The 23,789-nt window shown below is 43.5% G+C and overlaps 1 protein-coding gene across 1 annotated transcript in view; it reads right to left on the bottom strand.

Moving 5' to 3' along the window:
* CSMD2 (CUB and Sushi multiple domains 2) overlaps positions 1–23,789 on the bottom strand; it is a 306,341-nt gene that overhangs the window by 265,756 nt on the left and 16,796 nt on the right. Inside the window, exon 2 of the mRNA XM_040588319.1 lies at positions 11,604–11,820. Coding sequence (XP_040444253.1) covers positions 11,604–11,820 — 217 coding nt within the window. The remainder of the gene's footprint in view (positions 1–11,603; positions 11,821–23,789) is intronic.

The raw sequence follows: 23,789 nt of genomic DNA, 5'->3' as shown, positions 1-23,789 counted from the left end.
TCAAATACTACTGTACAAACCTGGCAAAAAAGCGACCCGCTGATGCCCTAGGCACACAGACTTGAATATTTGCAGTAAAATTGAAGCTGACAGGTCTTTGTTTGTCACATATCATTGTCTGCAAAATTCAGTGGTAGCCCTGACTCCAGGAGGGCTTTCTCCGCCACCTCGCTGCTGTCCCACCTGCTCCAGTGTCATTACAGCTCCTACAGCCTCCTCCTCCTCCTCCCAGTGCCCCAGTACGCCTCCACCTCGCTCATCCCCTGTGGGTGTACCACAGGCTGCTGCTGCCTCGGCCCCTTCCACACATCTCATCCCTTCTATTTTCAGCAGGGAGAACTGTGCAGATCTTTTTCCCCCACTTTCAATAAGCATGGATGAAAGGCACACCCGAGGAGGCAGCTAACTCTCTGCTAGCATTTCCACAGGCTTGTCTGGTTCAGAATTTTTTTTCCTCAGTGGTCCTGTTAGTTTTTCTCTCTTTCTCTCTGTATTTATCAACAAAACAAGGAGTTACAATAAGATGTGAGCTTTTTTTAAAAAAAAAAACAACTATATTGGCAGAATAACTGGTACTGTGAATGTTCTCATTAATCATCAATAAACCAAGCAGAGCATAATCTGAGAATACTTCCAGCTCATGCATGCTGCAGACACTTAAAAGCCAGTTTTGTCTGCAAGGCAGAACTCACTGGTGTTACAGACAGTTGTCCTTTGATTTTAATCCCTGTAAGGCTGAAATGATGCTCTGGACCAAAAAAAAAAAAAAAAAAAAAAAAAGACTCAGACAGCTTAAAAGGGTACTGTAATGATGTAAGAAAAACTGTATCAGTTCACATTTGGATTTACTCAACTTGTTGGAATGATATATGCTCAAAACCAAGCTGTTTTTATTTTTAAGTCAAGCTACGAACAGATCCTGAACAATTATCTTCAGAGGCATGCTGCAAGCAGCAGTAACTCCTTGTATATTCTCGGTTCATATTTCACCAAGCTACTCCACTGCCAACCAACGCCACATGTCCCATTTTATTCCACATTACTTTCCAACCATCCCCTCTGCCCAGCTGTTTGATAATTAAGTTGCTTCTGAAATAATATAATCCATTGGCTCTGACATGTATTACTATATATTTTTCTTACCAAGACGGTAACATGCATTAGGGAAACAAAAGCTGCCTCTGCCCCTTAAACTTGCTCACGATGACATATACGACACCTACACATTTTTTTTTTTTTTTTTCAGGAAATTAATCCAACACTTTGCAAACAGTTCTCAATCTAACCTCACGCAACGCAGCCCCCCGTGCCAGCATGGCTTAGGAATCAACTGCACTTTCTCCCCCCCTCCCCCAAGCCAGGTATAATTCATCAAGGCACAAGAGTCCTTTGCTTACCTGACACCCACAAAGGCTTCATTAACTAACACAGTCTCCAGGGACAGTCACCGGGCTCATAAATTCCAGCCTGGATGGATTTCTTTGCTAGTTTAAAATGGGGTTTGGGTCTATTCCTACTAGAAAAATGTTATTTATAGAGCCTAAAGCCAGCAAAGAGGTCTAAAATATATGAGGCCTTCATGGCTCAAGCTGGGAACAGGTGCTAAGCATCAAATTTCAATAAATTTAATTTTCCATACAGTGCAATAGAGTAGGAAGACCATGGAATTAAGATTTATTATTTTTATCATGTCCCTTCCATGCTCATTTTTCCTGTACTTTCTCAGGTATCAGTGAGATGCAAGCAGATATCTGACAAACCTTAGCATCTATATTCTTAGTTGCATTATTACAAACCAAAAAAGAAAAACACAAATTCGCAGAAAAGTTCACCAAATTTTATTAACCTCTTGGCAAATCTGAGCTGATATTCTGAGTAAACAAAGACAAGTTTGGATACAAACCAAGGAAAGCTCAGTAGTGTCAATTCAAAACTTGGCAGTTTTAGGTTATTTCTGGGTTTCTTAAGGAAAAAAAAAAAAAGAAAGAAATCAGGGGCGTGAAATCTAGTAAATGGGAAAAATAAGTTCTTGAACCCCCCTGTAAATCACACAAGGCTTAGTGCTAAACACAGTGCGACTGGTGAACAGCAAGAAAGTATCACCACACCGCAGGCATTGCAAATACCCCAAAATTCACACCAGACCTTTAGTGACGTTAACTCTCCTGCTGCACGCTGAGCAAAAGTGTCCTGCCGCCTAAAGAACTTTACATTTCGATAGACATGAGCGTTCAAAACCGCTTTAAATGCAAGAAAGGCAGAGTAAATGAAGAGTTCTCAGGCCAGAAGCATTCCCAACAGAAATGCCACCTTCTAACTCATTCGAGCTTGTTCACCCAGGAGGCAGCTTTTGAAACTGGGAGTCAACTGCATGGCTACACTCCCAGTATGCCACTAGCCTGCCAAAAAGTTTTAGGCAATCCTCCGAACCCCAGGCTCCTTCTGCACCCCAGTCCCTGCCGTATACATTCCTGACCACCCACTGGTCTTCCCTCCATCAGAGCACATGGAGATTCCCAGCTGAAAAGCACCAAGCAGTAGATTTATGGCAAACCAGTACCACGGAACAGAAGACACAAGCTCCCGTTACTTTCCAGTACTGTAGCAGGCGACACAAGCAAGCAAAAACCTCAGTTATGACTTCCTTAGTATATGTGCTTTTACTGTTCCTCCTGTTTTCTCTATCTAAACCTCAAGAAGCTAAAATCTATACAAATGTACAGAGCCAAAGCTGACACGCAGAGCGAATCCAGGCCATATCTGGGCACCCCTTTCATTCTTTATGCATACAAAACCCGGATTTGAACTAGACTTTAGTCATCAGACTTAAGAGAATCTTTACTTCCCCCAAGTGAGCATTAAGCTGCAGCATCAGGCAAGTCCCAGGCTGTGATCCATCTCGGTGATTTCCATAGAAGCTGAAGTCTCACTTCCAAACATAACACAGGTATGCCAATGCTCATTCCTTAAGAGTTTAATTTATAATAACACATAATAAAACAAAACTTAATGGCAACAGGTGAGAAGGAAACAGTAGAAGCTTACTTTCTATAAAGCTAAGAGTTAAAAAGAAGCACCCAAATGGAACAAAGAAACAATCCAAGTTGTCCTCCCATAGCCAGGGCTGTCAAAATACAGGTTAATACAAAATTTTATTTTTGGGTATGTTGTATGATAAAATGAATCAAATACCAGTGTTCCTGCCAATGAAGATTTATCCAAGAAGACTGTAATATTGATTCATGTCATATGTAATCGTCCATTCACTTGCACCTTGTGTGAACACTGAATATTGAGCAGAACCAGGATAAAAGTATTGCTGCCTGCTGATGTTTAGCAGGAGAGCTCAGTAACACACAATGCACTAGAGGTGAAAAGCACTGGTTTCAAAGCCAGCAGCATCAGGGCTACTGCTTGCACTGGAGCTAGGCACTTCTTTCTGTTTCCATACTCCTCCCCTGCCACACGTACATGAACGGGGAACAACTTCAGCGCGAGGATGTCTTGCCACGCACCTGCATAGCAAAAGGACCCGATTTCAATAGCTTACAAAAAATATTATATAAAACCACTAGAACAACAGCATTTCGCCCTTCAATTTACAAACGGATCAGTGACAAAAGTTACTAAACAGTTCTAATGAAAATATTTCTCCCTCCAAAACTTTTTATTTCATTATAGCAGCTCTAATCAGCTGAAATGCTAAATATTATAAACATCTCTAAAAATGCAAGGGCTATTACTGCATCTTTGGACAGCAGCAGACTTAAATTTTCCAAACAACTACAAACTCACAAACAGACAATTATATTCTTTATTAAGAAAAAAGACCAGATGTCAGCAGTTGCTCTTGCAGCACACCAAAATCCTATTCTGAATAGTCTAGAAGGAGCCAGGCCACCCTCCGCCGCCCAACAGGAGCGTAATGAATTAGAGTCCACGGGCACCGAGGATTTGTCAATTTTCTATTTGAGACTGCAAGTAATAGCAATCCACAATTTCATTGTATCTTCAACGATCTAGTAAGATTGTATCATCTCCTGTAGACTTTCATTAATTTTGATAAAAGAGAAATATACACTGTCTAAACAGGTGCTTTGCCTGAGAAACTCTCAAGGTCAGACTTTATAGTTACAAAAACTTCTCGACCTAAAGATTCGCTATATTCAATAGAACATGAAAGCGCATACATTTTTCCTCCCTTCGGGAAAATGGATTCAAAGGCATGGCTGTGAACTTGGTTTTGTGCTTCAATTCTTTTCCCCCAATATGGCACACGGACCCTCCAACCAGGAGCTTTTAAGCTTTACAAATGTAAAGCAAATTTACAAATTTACAAATGTAAATGCAAAAATAAAACATTCTGTCATTTTACAGATGGGAAAACCAAAGTAAATAATTTGCCCAGTGCCACTGAGCCAAGCAGCTCCTGGGGTCAAAACTGGATGAAGACTTCTCTTGTGAGGGGCCACCAGCATACACTCTGTGCTCTGCCCAGTGTCGCTGGTGCCACCACCTCTGCACATCCATCACTTTGCTGCACTGCTTGCAGCATCCTCTTCGTGGGAGGCTGACACTCATTATCAGCGAAAAAAAGTGGCCAACTTTATGCTAACTGATGTCAATATCTATTGACCAAAGCGCAATCATTTTTGAAGACCTGATTCTGTACTAATAAAGTCCAGAGGTTTTTTTGTACAGCTTCTTACGCAAGCGGCATCGGACTAGAGTTACCTTGTCATGCAGTTCTGCAGTAACACAGCAGTCAGGCAACCCAAGTTCAATAACTAGCAGCTAACAGCTAATAACTCACTGCGCCGCTTAGGGCAACTCGCTGAACTTCCCTGTGCTGCTTCCTCCCTTCGACAGCGATACAGCAGACCTGTCCCTTCTCAAGCACTGTAAGCTAGAAATGAGAAGCACCATGCAAGGGCCACGGGTTAGTTCAATTTCTCTCCCTCCACTGCTAAACAAAAAAAATCTAATCTCACTCGGTCTGACCCTAAAAGCTCACCCACTGCTTTTGTAAATTGCCACTCCTGCTAAAAGAATAAAAGCAGCTCTGTCTAAAATAAACAACTCAAGATGGCTAAAAACGCCTGTGACCGTATTGCTTTAAACACCGCATACATACACGCGTAAAAAGATGGTAAAACTTTCTCTGTATAGAACAGTTATTAGTAGAGCACCAGCAGCTACCATCTTTATCATTACCCATCTTTGATAAGGAAAAGGAGCAACCCCACAAAAGCTATTAAAGATCTCACCATGCAGATGCAGTTTATCTGGAACGCTGTAGAAGTGAGGACCGTGGGGTCTACGGGGATTGTACATCAGATCATGTTCAGACTCCACAACCCCCTACTGCTGTCTAACAGGCTTGGCACCACTGTTGGAAGTCCACCTGAAGTAAACCCATCGCCTAGAGGGATCTAGGGAAGAACGGATGATCCTGGGCTTCAGCAATTGCTTCGTATAATTAAAAGCAAAGCCCTAAAAGCGTGGATAAACTGCAAGAGGAAAAGCTGAGGAGGGGAGTGTAACACGTAATGCTACAAGAGGTTAACAGTGGAGCCCAGTAAAACTCCAGTCTGCTGTCTCAGCACGCTGCACATGGGGCTCCAGCGGCCAGCAGGCACACCAGCAATGTCCTACAGGTGGGCACGTCGTGGGCAGCTCCTCTTCCCTCCCCCCACAGCTCACCAGCAGAGGAGCAGGAGGCCTCCACCAGTCGCATGAAGCGGGGCATGGAAGACCAAGGACACTCTGAGCCCCCCCAGAACTTCCACACGCTACTTGGATTCACCTGTTGAAACCCCGCCTCGATTACTGATGACATTCAGTGCTCACAGATCTATCAAGAGCAAGCCGTTCCAGCGCAGAGTCTTAATTAAAATCTATTAGATGTTGTCCAATTACAGAAAATCTTTCTACTCTTAATACAATTAGCATACCTTAATATGCAGCAAGAGTCACTGTCGAGGTTTGCTACTGGATTTTACCTGGAAACGTGGTTAATCAGCAGTTCAGAAGGGAAAACAATACTATGTTTTCAAAATTGGTTTTATTTGAGTAACAGCAACACCTTAAGGCCTGGGAACAGACAACCCCTGTACCAACCGCAGCAGCAGAGAGCCATACCTGGAAGCAATTCTGTAGTTCAGACTGAATGTAGAGACACGGCCAGCCAGGAAACTACTTCCCCAATTAATATTTTATTCATTGGCCATGAATAAAAGGTTCTAATTTTCAGCAAGAGCCTATTCCACCAGATACTGGTACAGGACACAACGCAGCAGCAGGCCTTGGCGCAGACAAGTTGTGTTTGCACAGGACATGAAATGCTGGGAGAGAGCAGCTATTTTAACCCTTAAATCAGGACCAAAGCTATTCCATCACCTTACATCTCCATCTGCCAAAAGATCAGAGTCAGGCCTCCTAAGCTGACTGGATTCAGCACGGTAGCAGAAAAAAAGCTCCCACCCCAACTCAATCATCAGCTTCTCTCACTCGTCCTGATGCACACACTCCTAATAAGTATGGAAAAGTTGAAGACAGCCTCTCAAAACCAAACAGCCCTAGATGCAGCTGCATTAACTCCTACAACTTTCCTGGATTTTCAGATCCAGTCCCATCAATTATCTCACAAAAAGTTTAAATACTCAGCACTTACTCAGAACAAAGGGACAGGGCCACTGGCAAAAAGCCCTAATGCTGCTGGAGCGGCTCAAACAAGTATCTTATCAGGAAGAAAAAAAAATGTATTTTATTCTACAAAGCAGAGAACACAAATTCAGGGGTTTTTTTTGTTGTGTTTTGTCCCTGTGGAGTTAATGTGAAGTGACAAAAGATTCTGCTAAAGGGAAAAGGGAGGTAGGATTCTGAAGTTCACTAAAGATGACAAAAGGATTTAGCCGGCCCTCCATTTTATTTATCTTTATCCTTAGTAAAAAGAACTTTAGTCACCTTGGAGACATGAGGTAGCTACAAAGGAATATGCCACAGGACCAAAGGTGACAACGCAAAATCCTAATGTAAACTCTGTGTATGCCCAGACGGCAAATGCTATTTCTCCAGGAACTTCTTTAACAGTACTGAACCAGCAAAACCAGTACCTGTGAAGCCAGAGCTCCAGAATGTTATTTTAACGCAGGTTTGCAATTCTGCAAGCAAGAACATATGGCACATAGGGGGAGAACTCTCCCCTTCCCTGTTCCCTTTATCTCCTCCTCCCCTTCCATTGTTTTTAAGATCAAAAGCTTTGTTCTCTTGATCGGTAATTAAGTACAAGTCACCCAGTCCAATTCTTCAAAAAGTAATTAAAAGGTTATCAAGAAGAAAGAGGCAACATACAGGTGTTCCTGTTGTATCTGTAAATAGGTCACCCCAGTAGATAATTCAACTCTTATCACTAGTATCACGTAATTTGAAGTTCAAACAAAATACTTAATCTTTCAGTCAATTAAATATGGCCAAAGAGATGACATGGCTTCTAACTGCATACACAGCATATCGACGGCAATCCTCCTCGGAACTCTTTGGTCATTCGTCAGGGAAGAAGGATGAGTATCTCTAATAAGAACAGCAACTTTAACAGAAGACACTGTGCATAACATGGAGACATGAGCTAGAAAACAAGTTATTGACAGTGAGCTAAAGGCAGTACAGATCTCTGCTTTGCTTTAGGTATGAAGCTATTGCAGTAGCGATCTGCAGACATCTCAAACCCTTCAACACTTCCTCGGGATCAGAATGGGGCAGTTCCTCACAGCTCTGTAAATATACACCTCCTAGTAACTTCCGTGAAAGTGCAGACCGCACTGCTATAGTTCTGGGGATAATGAAGGCTTTTTCTTAATACACTGGCTCAAACGAACGTTTTCTTCGCCAAATAAATTCAGTATCATTGAAACATTTCCTTTGAACAGGGAAGGTAGACCAGAGGACAGGGCAGTTGCTTACCCACATCACACAGGAAGGAAAGCCCACGGTTGTAAGATCACAGAAGTTACCCCAGTGTTGTTCAGCATGTGTGCAAGCAAGCAATCTCTCCCGATAAAAGAAGATCACGTATTCTGTCCCTTGGGCTTTCCAAAGTAGTTTTAAACATCTTTGGAGCCTGATTTTCTAAATCCACCAGTCCTATTTTGATTGTTAATTCAACGGCACCCTTCAGGAAAACAGAATTTGGTATGAAATGACCAGATATATTAGATAAGAAATGACCGGGATCTGAGTGCAAGCCTGAAACTTCAAATAAGTAAATTAGCAACTAATTTAAGATTCTCACATTAAAAGCATCCTGCAAATTATCAGCAGCAGATGAAAAAGCTTGAAGATATCATGTGGCTTTCTTGTTAACTACTGTCTGGTTATGTCACATAACAGTCTGACACAAAAAGGTGCAGAGAGTCTCCCAAATCCCATAGCAATCTTAGATCCATAAATAACTCCAAATATTCAAATTTTAGTCAGGTCTCTGCTGAGCTTCTAAGCCCAGCACAGTGGGAAACCAATCAGGAAACCAACCTGATTGGAGCATCCTCTTCACAATGACACAATCAGCAAAGCACAATGGGAATTTGCAAAAAGACTATTCTTGAGTAGCTGCAGTTTTCAGATCAGGTCTCCACATGCATCCCCTCTGATCCCACTGGCAGTACAGAATAGTTAGGAACTTGAAGGATGAGCACTTGGGAGAGTTTGGTCTGGTGGAATGAGCACAAACACCGCTTAAGAGAAGGGAAAGCCAGAGGCAGGCACCGAAGGGAAGTTACAAATCTCATCTGAACTCATGAAAATACACAGCTCGCCTACTCAAGCCAAGGGACAGCCAGACCCGCAGCCGTCACTGTTCTCAGGTTTCGAAGAAGATTCTGTTAAGTGGTCCCTGCTGAAAGGCAGCGTGCAGCGTTGGGGAAAAACGAGTTATTTGAGAGAAGCTGAAGGAGCAAGGACTCAGAAACAAGCTCTCATTTTAGCAATCAAAGCAAAGTCATGGAACTGAAAGATGACAACAGCCCTGGATGTCTAAATTAAGACACAGAAACGCGTTTAATATTCACATACTCATCACAAACGCGCAACGCAAATTCCCTAATATATAGTAAAGCAGTTTATTAGCAAATGTCTCATTGGATTAAGTCTGCTCTTATTCTATTAGGGAACTTTCACACCACATTAAATTGCAAGACAACAGGGTGTTTGTCAGCACACAATGAAAGCAATTATTAACCCCTTCCTAGAAACACAGAGAGATGACACTGTGACACATCAGGCCAGGGAGGCTCTCAGGAATATATTCCATTAAACGGAACAGCAGCGTACTGAGACAGCTAAGCATTCTCCACCCCTCAGCACAAGCAATTATCAACAGCAAGATCATTCTCTTCTCCCAGGCAAGCAGGCATGACCTGCTGAAAGACATCAGTGATGCTCAACAACACAAGCTCGAGAATGGGAGAAGCAGAGATACAATTCCTCTTCATTAACCTTTTTGTTGGTCAGCCTTGAAGACACCAAAGAAAACAGCTACCTTCTCTACAGAAGCATGTTTAGTTGGTTTTTTTCCTTCTTTTACACTTGCTTACAGCTTATTTTGGCCCGCCTCCTGGTAGCATGAGCTTTGATGAATGACGCATGGTCATCCATCTTAGAGTGCTGCACTTCGATGATGAATTGAGTACATTTGGAAAGCAGTCTGAGAAAAAAAGAAAATTGATAGCCACAGGAAAAAAAGAAAAGGGAGAAAGAAGAAAAAAGAAAAACCAAATGTTGGGCAACAGCTACAGAGTTTAACGAGGCGAGATTGATGTACAAAAAAATATAAGCTGATCAAAGTGAGACACCAAACAGCACAGAGGAGCAAGCTCCAGGTGTTGAAGTCGCTAACCTAGAAACACCAGGGGAAGAATGCAAGCGTCCATCATACAAAATTAAGTGAGATATGGGCTCTTGCAAGTCCTAAGTGCTTTCAGACCTCTAGGAAGCCTCCTCAATACCTTTCCCCCCACACACCTATTTCACTTTCCTGTACTGTACTAGATAGACCCCATTTCCTGAGCACCTTAGCTCCTCATTAGAGTTTCATCCCACAACTTAACACTCACCTACCCCAGCTGCACATGAAGTTCACCAGCGATGCGGAGGAAGGACCTTATTTTGTCTCCTCGCCTTCCACCAGTGCAGGGCTACAAACTATCAGGACAGTACTGAAGATGTATCTCAGAGTTTTGTTGTACCGGTCAACCGCAGGAAGATGCCCTTTCTGCCACTTCTATCTATAATCGTATCGTGCTTACAGGTAGCTCAGAGCAATACCTGGATGCAACCTGTGATCAGCATCTTACTAATTTACTCCACCACGACCCTAATTCTGAATTCATTTCATTCACATATTTTGCTTCTTCAGCAGAACCTCCCACTGACATCTAGAGGCAAAAGGAAATCTCTGGCACCACTGATGAGTGAAGCAATTTGCCAGGGGACTTCTCAGGGCAATAGGAGCACTGACTACTCAGCGTACAGTTTCCTGAGCAGAATTTTATACCAGACGTAGGCAGCCTTCACATAATACCCAAAGCAAAGCACTATGCTACCTTCTGATTAAATTATGAGGTCCCATAATTAAGATGATTCTCAAGCCGAGTTACAAGATGAAGATATGATTCATTTGCATAACTGAAATCATCTATATGAAGAGCTAATTTTTACCAGTGTTTCTTTTCTGGTTGGGTTAGACAAGGCACTAAGGTTAAAGGATCTGTCCTAAAGTGGTCTGAAGTAAAATTAATTTCCAGGACTGTTCATGACCACAGCATTCTTACTAGGAATTCTCACACTGGATGCTGCCACTGTTTCCATTACGTTTTGTAATATATTACTGTCAGACTTCAGCTGCAATCGGACACTACATTGAACAGCAGTCACGTCAAGTCACCCAGCTGATTTCATCTATGCCTCTCATCTGGTGGTCCAAGATCATGGTTCCTTCAAATGCAGAGGTCTGACGTGTCATGTAACACTTGCTACCACAGGAATACATTTTATTTTTTTTTTTTTTTCAAAGTCAGCCTCTCATTTAGCTTTTTGTTAATGCCAGGATGGTACCTGAAAGTCCCAGAGACTGGAATCCATGGAAAATCTTCATACCAAACCATGTTATTCGATAACTACTTACCCCTAAAGATCCAACAGCTTAGTCAGACATGAGAGAATATCACCCCTGTCCAGCTGGTGAACAGACCAAGTTAGTCTATAGCTCTGCCGTTGGATAATTCCCTGAAACCCATTACCCATCCTCCCGCTCCGAGAATCTCTTTTGGATTGAGGGAAGGTCCTCCGCACGTTAGCTCTGCTTTCCTCTTGCTTCATTTTCTAACTAACTTCTCTGGATGTCTAGAATGACTCTTGATAAATCACTACTGTCAGGCGTTCAGAGAAACATTTCAGACCTTATCAGAGATAAGAAAGCAAAGCAAGTATAAGAACTGCTCATGAAGAAGCAGTCCCAGTCTATTGCAGCATAAACATCCAACCTAGATTTAATCCCAGTGGCAGAAATGGGAACATGTTTATAAACATCACTGTTACAAACAACGTACCTTGTTCTCAGATTCCCCTGCTGAGGCAGTCCATCGTAGACAGACAACACATCAAAATCTTCCTCTAATGCAAAGGACTGGAAAACAAGTTGTATCCTGTTCTGCTCCTCGGCAGTGATTGTCCATGTGCAGTTTGCATAATTTGGATATCCATACGGAAACCCTGGACTCTGTATTGTCCCGTTGGGGCCCTGCAAAACGTGACTGCAGTTCTGGGCTGGCAAGAGAAAAGACAAAAGTACAAATCAAACGTTGTAGGAGAAACATTTCGTATCTTCACCATCAAAACAGATCATACAGGATTCTTTCCACTGAATTTCTTCTCAGTTCGTGATCCCAGGGAACAGATAAAGGCAAAAATCTGAAGTCCTCCCCGCAGGAACTTGGACCCCAGATACTCATCTCCTGGGCACTGCTCCCTGTAGCTGTAAATGTAATGGGCTCGTAACAGCTGGATTACACAGCTGCTGACTAAAAGGAAAACCGATGCTTACTCACCCATCCCATCACAGCCCACAACAAAGTCCAGTAAACCCTTCACCACACACTGCATTTTGGGATTCAACACGATTCAAGAGTGCCTGGCCATGCCGGGTGCCTCAGGCATGAGGGGTTCAGAGGCCACAAAACACTAACAATGCCAAAACTGACCATCTCCGTTACCCTTAGTTACACTTGAGTAAGAGACAGAAGCTCAGGGCTCAGCTGTGCCAAGGGACACAGACCACCCCTCACCCTGAAAGGCCAAAGCCTGCAATGGGCACCATACACAGCGAGGAACCGAGTCACCAAACGAGTAGCCCGTCTGGTCAAGACTGCATGAAAAGTGAACGGCAAAAGATCAGAAGTTAAAGTTGTCCTGACTCCAGAAAAAGCAGGACAGTTCAAAGGCTTTAACAAACCGTATCTGAATAGTCATTTGGAATAAAAAACCAAAGAGAAACCCTGTATCTTTGCAACTTCTTAGAATGGCAGTTCTTCCCCACCACCCCCATCCACATTCTCTCAGGTAAGCCTTGCTCACCAGCCTGAAACTACCTCCTAGCAGGGAGAAGCGCCGACGGTTTTTCTCCAGGGCCTTGCCGTGCAGGCTGCCGTAAGGAAGAGGCATGTTCCCGTCTGCACACCCCGAACTGGCAACTGCACCACTGCAAAGCAACACGGACTGCAGCCCAGAGCTGCCATCGTCAGGAACGCACGTGCTCCTGTTAGACCTGATGCAGGTATAGCAGAAAAAAACCTGCTGGCCAGACCCAGCCTTCTCAGGCTGCTCTGTTTTCTCTTGGCCAGTTCCACAAGTTTTCCGCCCCTTGTGCAAGCAAGACATAGCAAATGTCTTCCAGTCAGTATTTCTGAGGAGGTGCTGGAGAGCTACAGCTTTGAGATCCACCTTTTCCTGCACCCACCAGCTAAATACCTCACACCTCCCCGAAATCAATTGTCCTTCCCCAAGGCAGTACCTGCAAACACTCCATCCCAAAGATAGAGATTAACTGCCAGGATGTACAATTTTTAGATAGATGAGATGTTCTTCTCTCTGGGGAAACAGGTACATAAATATGTTTTGGGAACAGCCCAAATGACAAATTCTCCTTAGCGTTTTCCTCTCTCCTCACTGCTGCTTTATCCAAATGTCTTTTGAGACACAAAGAGAAATTCACTCCAAACAAACTAGTGTAAACTCCTACTGGCTTTAATGGAATAACTCCTCCACACCAAAGCTACATTCCAGGCAGTCTGCAAAGGCAACTGTGGCGAGACCAAAAGCAGATTTTCACCTTCATCCTACAGCCGGCGTCAGAGCTGCTGATCACTGCTGCCTGCATTTGCTCTGTCTTTTCTTACCAAAGCTGGATTGTTTGCCCCTGCTTATGTAGATAACTGAGGCTTTCAAGTTGAAATGAATTAAGATTAGAAATTACTTCTTTGATTTCTCATTGCTTTTTTTTTCAAAGGCGGCAATGGCATTTGCACTTCTGAGTGCCAACCAGCTACAGGTAAAGAACTGCAGAGTAGTGCTCATTAAAGCCAATTATAATTAGATTGACCTACTTTGGTGCAAAAATGCTTAGTGGAACTTCCCTCCGCAAGACGAAGTTCACAGCTTTATGAATATAAAATGGTCAATCACATTTACTACCCAGGGAATCTTTCTGTATCACGTTTATTATACCAATGAGAGTTAGGACAGCCCCATAATCCACCAGGGACCAAAACGGAGCTAGGCACATAACTCGTTAGCAGGGGCAGCGTAAAGTACTTTGCTTTTCTACAGCACCTGGCATCTGCCTCTCTCAGTGCATTTTGTCAATACATAATACATACAAGAGTGAAATCTACCTCCCTCCTCCACTTTAGTTCCATTTATTTGTAAGGTTCACTGAAAGGATGTATTAGCTCGGTGCCAGAAAGCTGCGCAGAGCTGGGAATATTACCGTTATCACAGAGTGGTAAAATTAGGCCCAGTTTGGTTTAATAACTTGGAGACTGCCAAAGATCCATAAGCTTCAGTTCTCTAAAATTCAATCACATCCTCTTTTCTTCAACCAGACTGGCACTCAATAGGCAATGTGGGGATATTGAATCTGTCTCTACTGCACATTTTTTATTTTAATCATAAGTAAATGTCATCAGAACAATTTAAGGAAATTGGGAAATTAAAGAGGCTGTATCTCTCCATTTCCTGACGGTATAAAAGCTACTGAAGCTGCATGAAGTTCAGAAAATAAAGTCAAGGTCAGAGACACCATATTCTAAACACTTCCAAGGTCATAGGAAAGGCAACAAGCTTTAAGTTCAATATAAATTCATGCCATCCTTGCATAATTAGTGACTCAATCAAAGGCCAGAAAAACGCACATAACCTTACAACCTAGCTGAAGAAAAAAATGAATAGAGAATAGGACACAGTTTTATGACATATCAAATCCATCTACTGAAGTATTTGCATGTTCATTATTTTGACCAAGATGTGCTGTGGACACAGCTAAAAGAAAATTGCTTATTGCAAACAAAAATTAGTTTTCCAGAAGCTGACAAACTGGAAAGCAATATATTCTCCATCAACTGTAATAGTAGGGAACTTCATTTACATTGGACACTGCTGGAAAAAGTCAGCAGGCACAGGAGAGAGATCCAGGAAGCCCAGGAGAATTTATGCATACACTGTAATTTGCTTTCAGGTTTAAGGTAGTTAAGTTCAGGCTTTACTGACAACACCTTATCTAAAAATCCGAAGTACATGACAAGGAGACATTCCGTTTCTCCACTGAAGACTTGCAAAAACAATTCTCTTTACCCCTTTGACCCAGGAGCATGAGTAAGTTGAAAGGTATGAAAGGTCCCTGCCGGTGTCTGTGCTATCAAGTTCCAGGTGAACTCGTACTTGACAGCAGACAACATTCTTCCAAAATTTCCGGCATATTCTCTCCAACCCCCAGAAGTTTGGCACGAGGCACCTCCACAGACCTTAACTCAAGTCACAGGAATGCAGCAGCTTCCCCCACAGACCAGTGACCTGCCATGCCCTTTATCCCAGCTCAGACTGGGGTGACCACAAGGAACGGCAGCAATGACCCTGTACCCAGGGACCAGCACCTTGGCACCCGCTGTAGGTTAATCAGCAGCAGCCCTGGCATGGGAGGAATTACAGCCCTTCCAGAACGGCTGCATCTCCCCCTCTCCATTTGCCACTCTTTATCCACAAGCTACAACAGTGAATGAGAAAAGTAAACGCCCAAGGCTGCAGGATGAGATGTCATTCACCATAAGGCTCAGTGGGGCAGTGTAAATGTTTATGCAGATATTTCAGCTTCTACCACTATTATTCACAGACTTACACTTTCTGAAGGTATAACATCAACATCAAACTCATCAGTGGATACACATTTGTGGGCACATGTCCTATTTTATGATGGAGATGACCGGTCTGAGAACGGAGTTCATTCCAACTCGTACCCTGCCAATGCAGCCTGCTATTTTCAATTCTGGAAAGTGGTTTATTACGAGAGTATATCTTTTTAATGAATGCATTACTGTAATTTTATTGCAGTAGCACTTCAAGTTTCCAGACAAGGATGAAGGCATTATCATACTTGGCACTGTTCAGTGGACAGAGCCTTTCTCCAAAGGGATCACAGTCTAAGGTGAAGGAAAAAAAACCCCACAGCCCAAGGAAACCCACATTTGTGGAGGACTTGGGGCTCTGCAGAAAAACGTCTTCATCCAGGGGGCACAACCATTTCCTTAATGACAGAGCTTAAAACTCAGCTTTACCAGTTTCCACCTACGCCGCTTGTTTTGTGAAATACACACTGCTCGAACAACGTAAACAGGCTAATCAGCTTCACTTCTGGCTCATATGCACAAGGAAAAAGATGAAATATTTACTTTGCAATATGCTCATAGAAGAACTGCATTTCTAACAGAAATATGGGCTGCCTGCAGCACTTTATAATATACAGTTAATCCACATGCCACAAAACTTAACATGACTGGACACTTAAGCAAAAAATAAATAGCGGCGTACAGCTCCAGCTGCCTCTTGCTTAAGTGGGAAGGCTGCAACCCCCCCACCTCCCCCCCCGGCTTCATTCTGGGTATCAATCAGCCTCCTGCCACCAGGAGAGCGGGAAGAATGTTCTAGTACTCAAAAAGCAAGAGTTCTTTTGACAGTACAAGCTACACGACCGGAGACAGAAGCTAGCAGGAGGCTTATTTACGCTGTATATCTCAAGTTGTTTAGACACATGAGCGTGGGACCATTCTTGCGGCAGTCAGTCCAGCTCTAGCCTAACGCCACATGGCTAGCCAAGTTCCGAAGCAGAACCAGTTCATCCCTCAGTAACTACAGTGTGGGCAGCATTAACTGGTTCTCAGGTCTTCCAAGTCTCAGGACTGACAGCCGTGATGACCACCGCACATGGATCAAACCAAACCAGATTACATTTACAAAAGAGGAGACTCAATCATTCAAGCACCTTCCCAGCAACAGCATTTTGCTATTTCCTTCAAATAAGCAACACTCCCGTGCAGGAGCGAGCTGCCTCAGCTGCTGTACCCTTCAAGCCCCTGGCTGGGTCTAAGTTTCATCACTTGACATTGAATTTCAGCAGCTCTACAGACTCAGATAAACTCGCATTCAAGTTCTGTCACTACAAATTTTCACCAAGTTGTCAGTAGCTAAAACAAACAAAGGCATTGCCTGACATTACAAGTGCGAAGGATATGGGTACAAAACATCACCCATCACCTTCCACCTACCTGCAATTCCTTCCACTTACCAGGACAGATCCATGGTGGTGTAAATCAAGGGAGCATTTTAACTATGTTGATTTACATCATTTTAATATCTAAGGAAGCAATACTTTAGAGAGAGAAACAGAATTTATTTCTGAAGTGCTTCCTAAAATATAAGTTGATGCACTTTGTTTCTCAGCAGAAAAGAAATCTAATTTAGCCAACTGATGTATGGTCACTGCACAATTCAAAAGGAAGAAAATCAAATCATATACACTGACTTGCTCTCAACAGTATCATCTATTGGTGATACATGACTGTCTTCTCCTTAATGCAGTAGTTTTTGGTATTGTCATTTTCTTTAGTTATTATTACTTAAGCACAAATGTTTCTATTTCATGTTGTTCTAGCCTAGTCAATGAAACAGATGAACATAAAAAAAAAAAAAAATCTTTCCTCAAGAAAAATGAAATCCACATCCTGCAGACACACAAACACATTGCATCCTGACCTGAAACACTAGGGGCAAATCCTGCCCACACATCACCAACTTCTCTTTTTTTTCTTTATTTACATTATGCAATGAAGGTAAAGGACTCTGGACAGTAAAGTTCTTCAAAGCAAGACACTCTATTCCAACTCCGAGCCAGCACTCAAATGCTGACATCAGCTGTCAGCGTCCCCTGAGAGCACATCTGGAAGCTCCGACGAGCAGGGCAGAGCTTGGGGATGAGACAGCAAAACCAGCCAAACTCAGGGCAGAAGTGCCCCAGCTTTCCTTGCGGGGTGATACATGTGAAACCACACAAGACTCGTGCAGCTTCTCACACAATTGGGTATATGCCACAGCACAGGACCAACACCCCAGGTCCCGACTGGACAGTCCCCTCGCATGAAGGCACAATCCCTGTTCCAAACAGGGGGTGTCACAAGTGGGTTGGGAAACCTTCAGCTTCTTCACACAGGTCTTCTCACAACCTTCTTCCCAAAAGTAACATACTAAAATCGCACCCCTTGTATCGAACAGTTCATCTTTAAGAACTCATCTAAGTAGGAAAAATGTTCCTTTCCCCAATGTTTACTGTTTTGAATTGTTTATCAGCAACCAGTTATGCTTTCTTACATAGTAGTCTTCTAAATCATTACAATTGCTAAAAAAGGTTTACCCGTAGCCTAGCTTTGACACTCTTGCTCACACAATTTTAGTGAACAAACAAGGAAAGTACCTTTACGCTTCATAAATCTAGGCCTTGTTTCCCTAAGTATTCACCTTTTCATAGTTTTAACTTAACCTACAGTCTTATATCAAAGCCTTCTGGGTAATAAATAATTCAGAGACATTCCATTAACTATAACTTTTAATCAAAAGCCAGTGGATCCGAGATCATCATCAAGGGGATGATTTACATCTCAGCCAGTGCCTTTTCTCTCTGAACACATGGAGTGATAAACTGAAGAATGCAAGGGCAAAGAACATGCATTTTATCCGAATCCAGCTCATGCCATTACTGCCAAGTCCAGAAAGAATTATAACATCCACCTCAAATCAAAAGCAGTCTGTGAGTTTTCAGCAGGATGGCACAATACTGTGATACTGCAAATCAAACATATCATTCCTGAAACCAACTTAGTCACCTCCAGTTCTCTGGAGAGAGACATTACCTCCCTTCCATTCCAACAGTCTTTCACTCCCACTCTGTCATCACTTTGTCCATTTTAGCGCTACCCAGGCTTTTAGGCTGTTATTGCAGAGATCTGTTACACTTCGGCATTGTTCCAACGTTAGCATAACAATTCAATTTTAAGGGCTTCCCAAGCAGCGAGAGAGGAACAAAAGGAAAAAAAAAAAAAAAAAAAAAAAGAGGATGGTGGAGTGAAGATGCTGTAATAGCGTATTTAGTTTTTCCCACGTGTTCCCTCCCTTCCTCTCCCAACCACAAAATTTGTCTTGGAAAATTATGCAAATTTCCTATACATATTTGGGGTTCCTAGTCACATTGCTGACCTTGGAGTTCCCCAGCAAAAGCTCCAACCAAGCAACCTTACAGCTGGAAAGTACAAAGACTTGCAAAGAGAGAAGTTGGGAACTTCCAGCTTTCACTGCACCATCCTCACACGCTGCCACACTACTCTGATCGTGTTCATTTCTAAGACAGGTTGGAAATGTTACATTTCAGATTAGGAAGAACCTGTACAAAAAGCATCATAGCTCTCCATTTTCTTAACATCTGGCCCAGATTCATCTTGTTATTACTTTAGACCACGGCATTTTCTCCTACCTACACTGGACTCAAAGAACAGTTTATTCTCCCCAGCCCTCTCCTCCTGAGACAAGTGATTTATCAACCTGCAGCACATAATGCCTGCGGGCATCTGAAAGGCAAGAAAGGAAAATGACCTTGCGTCTATTCTTTTCAATTCTCTAGAAATACAGTAACAGCCTACACAGAAATAAAGACGCCTAACACTGGAAATGTTGGGGGCAACAGATCCAAACATGTTCAGAAAGCACTACTGTAAAACAAATGAACCCAACCTGTTCAATGCTTCCCTGTTCAACGGTGTTTCTGAACCCCCAGAGAGGTTCTGGACTCTCCCTACCTGTCCTGAAGCGTAAAGTCAAAAACGGGACAGAGTGTTGCAGCTAAGCCCAGCCCCGAGCAGAACACTGCCTCATCCACACGGCCAGGATGCCAACTGTCACCCCCACTGGCACATTCCCTCCTCTACGCCCTTCTCCTTTGAAGAGGGCCTTTTCTGCTTTGTTATACTTTAGTTTTGTATTTTGTGAATGAGCCTTGAAAGGGCACATACTTCCAACAGCAGGGTCAACGGAGTGTGAAGATGCTGGACAGGAAACGTCCAGTTTCAGGTAATATCAGAAGCCGTTGCAGGACAGAACCCAGCATCACAAGAACATGACACTGCACATATGTCCTGTCTTACAGCTGCACTGCAGTCCCCTGACATGCTGAGAGGCCAGAGACTTCAGCTGCTGGAAAGCAATGCCTCGTTTGGTTGAGCTAGAAATTGCCTAAGTGAGCACACTGGTCATAATAGCAGCTGCCAGATTTTCCCTTGAGGCTCAAGTCCTCTGTTCTTAACAGAGGGAGAGCAGCATGGCATGCTGACCTGACACAGGCTGTCCCCTGCCAGCCTGCTGCACTCACACCCTGCAATGACCTGGAAACAGAAGGCACTTCAGTCTTCAAGACCCTCATCACATTTTTTGTTTGAATAAAAAGATTGGTATCAAAGGGAAGATGCAAAAAAAAAAAAAAAAAAAAAAATCAAATCCCACTACCTGCTGTGTAGCTGGTAAGAACTCGAGCTGTTCTGCAGTGAATACACCAGCACACGCTCCTGTTGGGTTATCACAGAGACATTACAGTGTCATGGTGGCTTTCCCAAACACTCCTGGAGATTTATAGGCCACTTCACCATCTGTAAAGCTAACCTTCTAAAGAGAATCAAAGCAAGCTAGAAGACGGGACAAGCATTTGCAAGTAAAGACTTGCACATAGTGAGGGGAAAGGGAGATGGTTTCCCTTTATTTTACTGTTAGGAGGGGAGGCAGGAGGGCTTAAGGACTAATAATAGAAGATATTAAAAATATTACTTTGGAGTTATTTTAATAAGCATCTAGAAAATCCCTGGTAACACATTCTTTTTAATATAATTAGTACTGGAGTAAATATTCGAGAAGTCCGTGTTCAAGACACATCAATGAATACATTTTCCCATTTACAGCAGCAATCTTAAATACTGCATTTTATTGGCAGGCAGGCAGCTAGCTGGAGAGGGGCAGGCAGGCAAACCACTTCAGACACCACCAGATCCAATATCCAGTGGGTAACAACGATACAATGGTAGTAAACATTTCAAACGTCCACAACAAAGAAAACTCTGCCTGGCCAAGACCGACCAGGAATTTCAAATTACTAATTACTCCACAATACAGAATGCATCAGTATGTTTTCGCTAAATCTGTTTTTACCATCTTCCTTGAAAACATGGTGACAAAGACCACATTGACTGCATCATCTAGAAGGCTCCTGGAACATGCGTGCATGGAACAAAGTCATGAAATGGGGTCTGCCTGTTCTGACTGCAACAAAAAAAAAAAAAAAAAAAGATTGTTTCCACGCTCTACTGACCTACAGAGATTGTGTTTAGTCAAGCAAGCAGAGTTTGTTGATGCAAGGGGGATACATAGAAAGAAAGAAACCCCTAAACGTTTTAATGAACAAAGCATAGGACTTTTGTCAGCGAGGCCAAACATACTACAGCTCACCCTGCTTTAAGCTGAGTTCAGCTTTATCAGCATAGTTACCAGGGAAGATCTGCCACATCAGCAGCTCCTTTTACCTGTTTGAAACCCGACTAGAGGACTCAAGAACAAGATTTCTCATGCAAACTGAAGACCTGTGTTTCTTCCCGCTCCATCCCATACAGCAAATACCATGTAAATCCAAAGGGTGGGTGAGGCATTTGCAGTTAGTGCTGGACACGGAATCAGGAACACCTCACACCCCACACCCCTCCAGGCTGTGCTTTCTCTGCAAAAGCATCACGCTGCTCCCCTCTAACCCTTTGGGGAGCTGGCATACTTTTCCTCGGATTTGAAAGAGAAGCACCTGGAAAAGGAGCTGCACTTACCTCAGGAAACATGCCAAGTTCAGCTGCTGAGCTCCACTTACCACACAAGTCTGACACATCACCGTTCACAGGGAACACGGGAGGATCTGGAGCATATGTGGAGCCAGACTAAAGAGCCTAGCCTGTAACTCGTGCTAGGCTGCTGCAACCGAAGCGTCAGGGAATCAGTCAACAGACAATATCAGCAAGACATACATCCAGAGCTGCAACAGAGCTGCCGAGCCTGCAGTGGGACAATCGCTCCTAGCAGTAGGGAAGTCTCAGCCCGGCAGTGGTGTCCAGAAGCAGCAGCATCCAAAACACCATCCCTGCCTGCAGCCTGAACACACCACAGTGCTAACACAGCTGTATCCTAACGGGAGTCAAGCTGGCTTCTCCAGAGCACTGTGCCACATGGAAATAGCAGCACTGCCAATGCCAGGAGGAGAAGAATCTCACAGGCTTTACTGCACTACACTGAACATGCCTGCTGACTCCAAAGCCACACCAGAAACAAGCCTGGTTACAGAAGGCACTCACTCTTCTGTCCCTGCCATCAGCATTCTTCAGCATGAACTGACCACCCCATCCCAGCTGAGCATAAAACCCCCAGTGAATTGCTGTACTGCTGACAAGGAAAACACAACCTTGTGAGGTAGCAGGCATGAGTCTTGCACGAACAATGCACTCGGAGCCATCAGCAAGGGACAGACTCTTTCACCTGTCCAGTACATATATCCAGACACACTCAGGATTCACACAGCTGCTGCAGGGCCCAATGCCCACTGCCGTAAGCTTTCACTGGGCAGGCCAAACCAGCCAATTCACCTTGGGGTTCCTTGCTGTACCCTGTTCTAACTACATGCACAGCTGTCCTATGACAAAAGTGACAAGCAGTACTTCATTTCACGTCCCGTGTTTGCATTAGAATGAAGGACATTCATCCTTCCATTGCACTTCACAAGCTATTGTCAACTTATCTCACTGCGGCTTTAAAGGAACCTTGGCCAAACTCACATATTAAGATTTTGAAAACCCCAATCAAGTAAAAAGCCTCCAAGCTGAACACCCTAGAAAGAGACAAGAGCTTTAAACACTTGAAAAACAAAGTAAGCAGCCACAGACGCTATGCTTTACGCATACTCTCAGGCTTCTGCCCCAGAGCTGCTGCTAAGAGAAGCAGATTCATTTCCTAGGGCAGATGTACACATTTTAAGCCTTGCCCCTCTGTTACTGCAGAAGGGTGTCACACTTGGTAGCTCCAGATTCAGTTGGAATTACAGTGCCTTGGCTGTGTTACAGGAATTGTTCACAGGCACATATTTTACCCCACCCCAAGTGCAAGGCAATGTGACTTGGCTGCAAGACTAACAAAAAAAAAAAGGTGTCAAAGCACTGCACATGATATAAAGGTTTAGCTACCAGGCAACATTTAGCTCATCTGGTTTTTGCAGGGCAGTGGCAGAAAGCTCTCTGTAGGTATTCAAGGAAGCCTGAAGGTCAAGAAATTAAGAACAAGGCTCTGCCAGCCTCATGAAAAGAGGCTCTAGTATCTTTCATCACAAATTACCATTCTGACCAGCTCCCTGACAGCCAGCGGCTCCATCCCCAGCACTGGGTTTGCTGCGATGCTGTGACGTTGCTAGGCCAGTTGCTAGGCAAGGGCACACATGCAACAGCTCAACTGTAGCTTCATCACAGGGCAGCCTTAACGCGAAAAGAAGGTGGAGGGAAAAGAAACAACCTTTGATTTTAATATATACATCGGAATTTCTTTGAGTGCTAAACAACTAGTTAATAGAGTCTGGCAATATTGCAGACAAGCTTTCTACTGCATGGCTTTGCAAAAAGTCACAATTCATTTCCTTCCCTGCCTTCACAACATTTGATATTCAGCAACACCAACTGGTTGGGTTTTCTGCTGAATACTGGGCATTGCAGGAAGCTAAGCAAAGTGGTCTGGAAGAGGCAGCAGGAGACACAAGGAAAAAGAAGCGACATCCCCAGATCAAAGCAAGCAAGGTGTGCCTACTCTCAGCGATGAGCCTAATACACACAATTTGGACCTGAATTTTGACCTAGGGCATCTTAGCAACAGGACTCTGTGATGAGTAATAACGTTTTAAGCAAAGCCAAGGCTGCAGGTGTTCCCACATATCTCCAGGACACAGGATGTGGCCTCTTCTCTCCAGCACTAGACACAGAACAGACAAGCTCTCATCCATCTGCTTGGAATCAAGTATTTTATCCAGATGACACAATTTAAGGCCACCTCCAGGACTAGAAGTACAGGATGCTTCTTCAACAGCA

The sequence above is a fragment of the Falco naumanni genome, chromosome 3 (assembly GCF_017639655.2).
Source record: "Falco naumanni isolate bFalNau1 chromosome 3, bFalNau1.pat, whole genome shotgun sequence".
Classification (NCBI taxonomy): domain Eukaryota; kingdom Metazoa; phylum Chordata; class Aves; order Falconiformes; family Falconidae; genus Falco; species Falco naumanni.
This window is presented reverse-complemented; position numbering and strand designations above follow the sequence as displayed.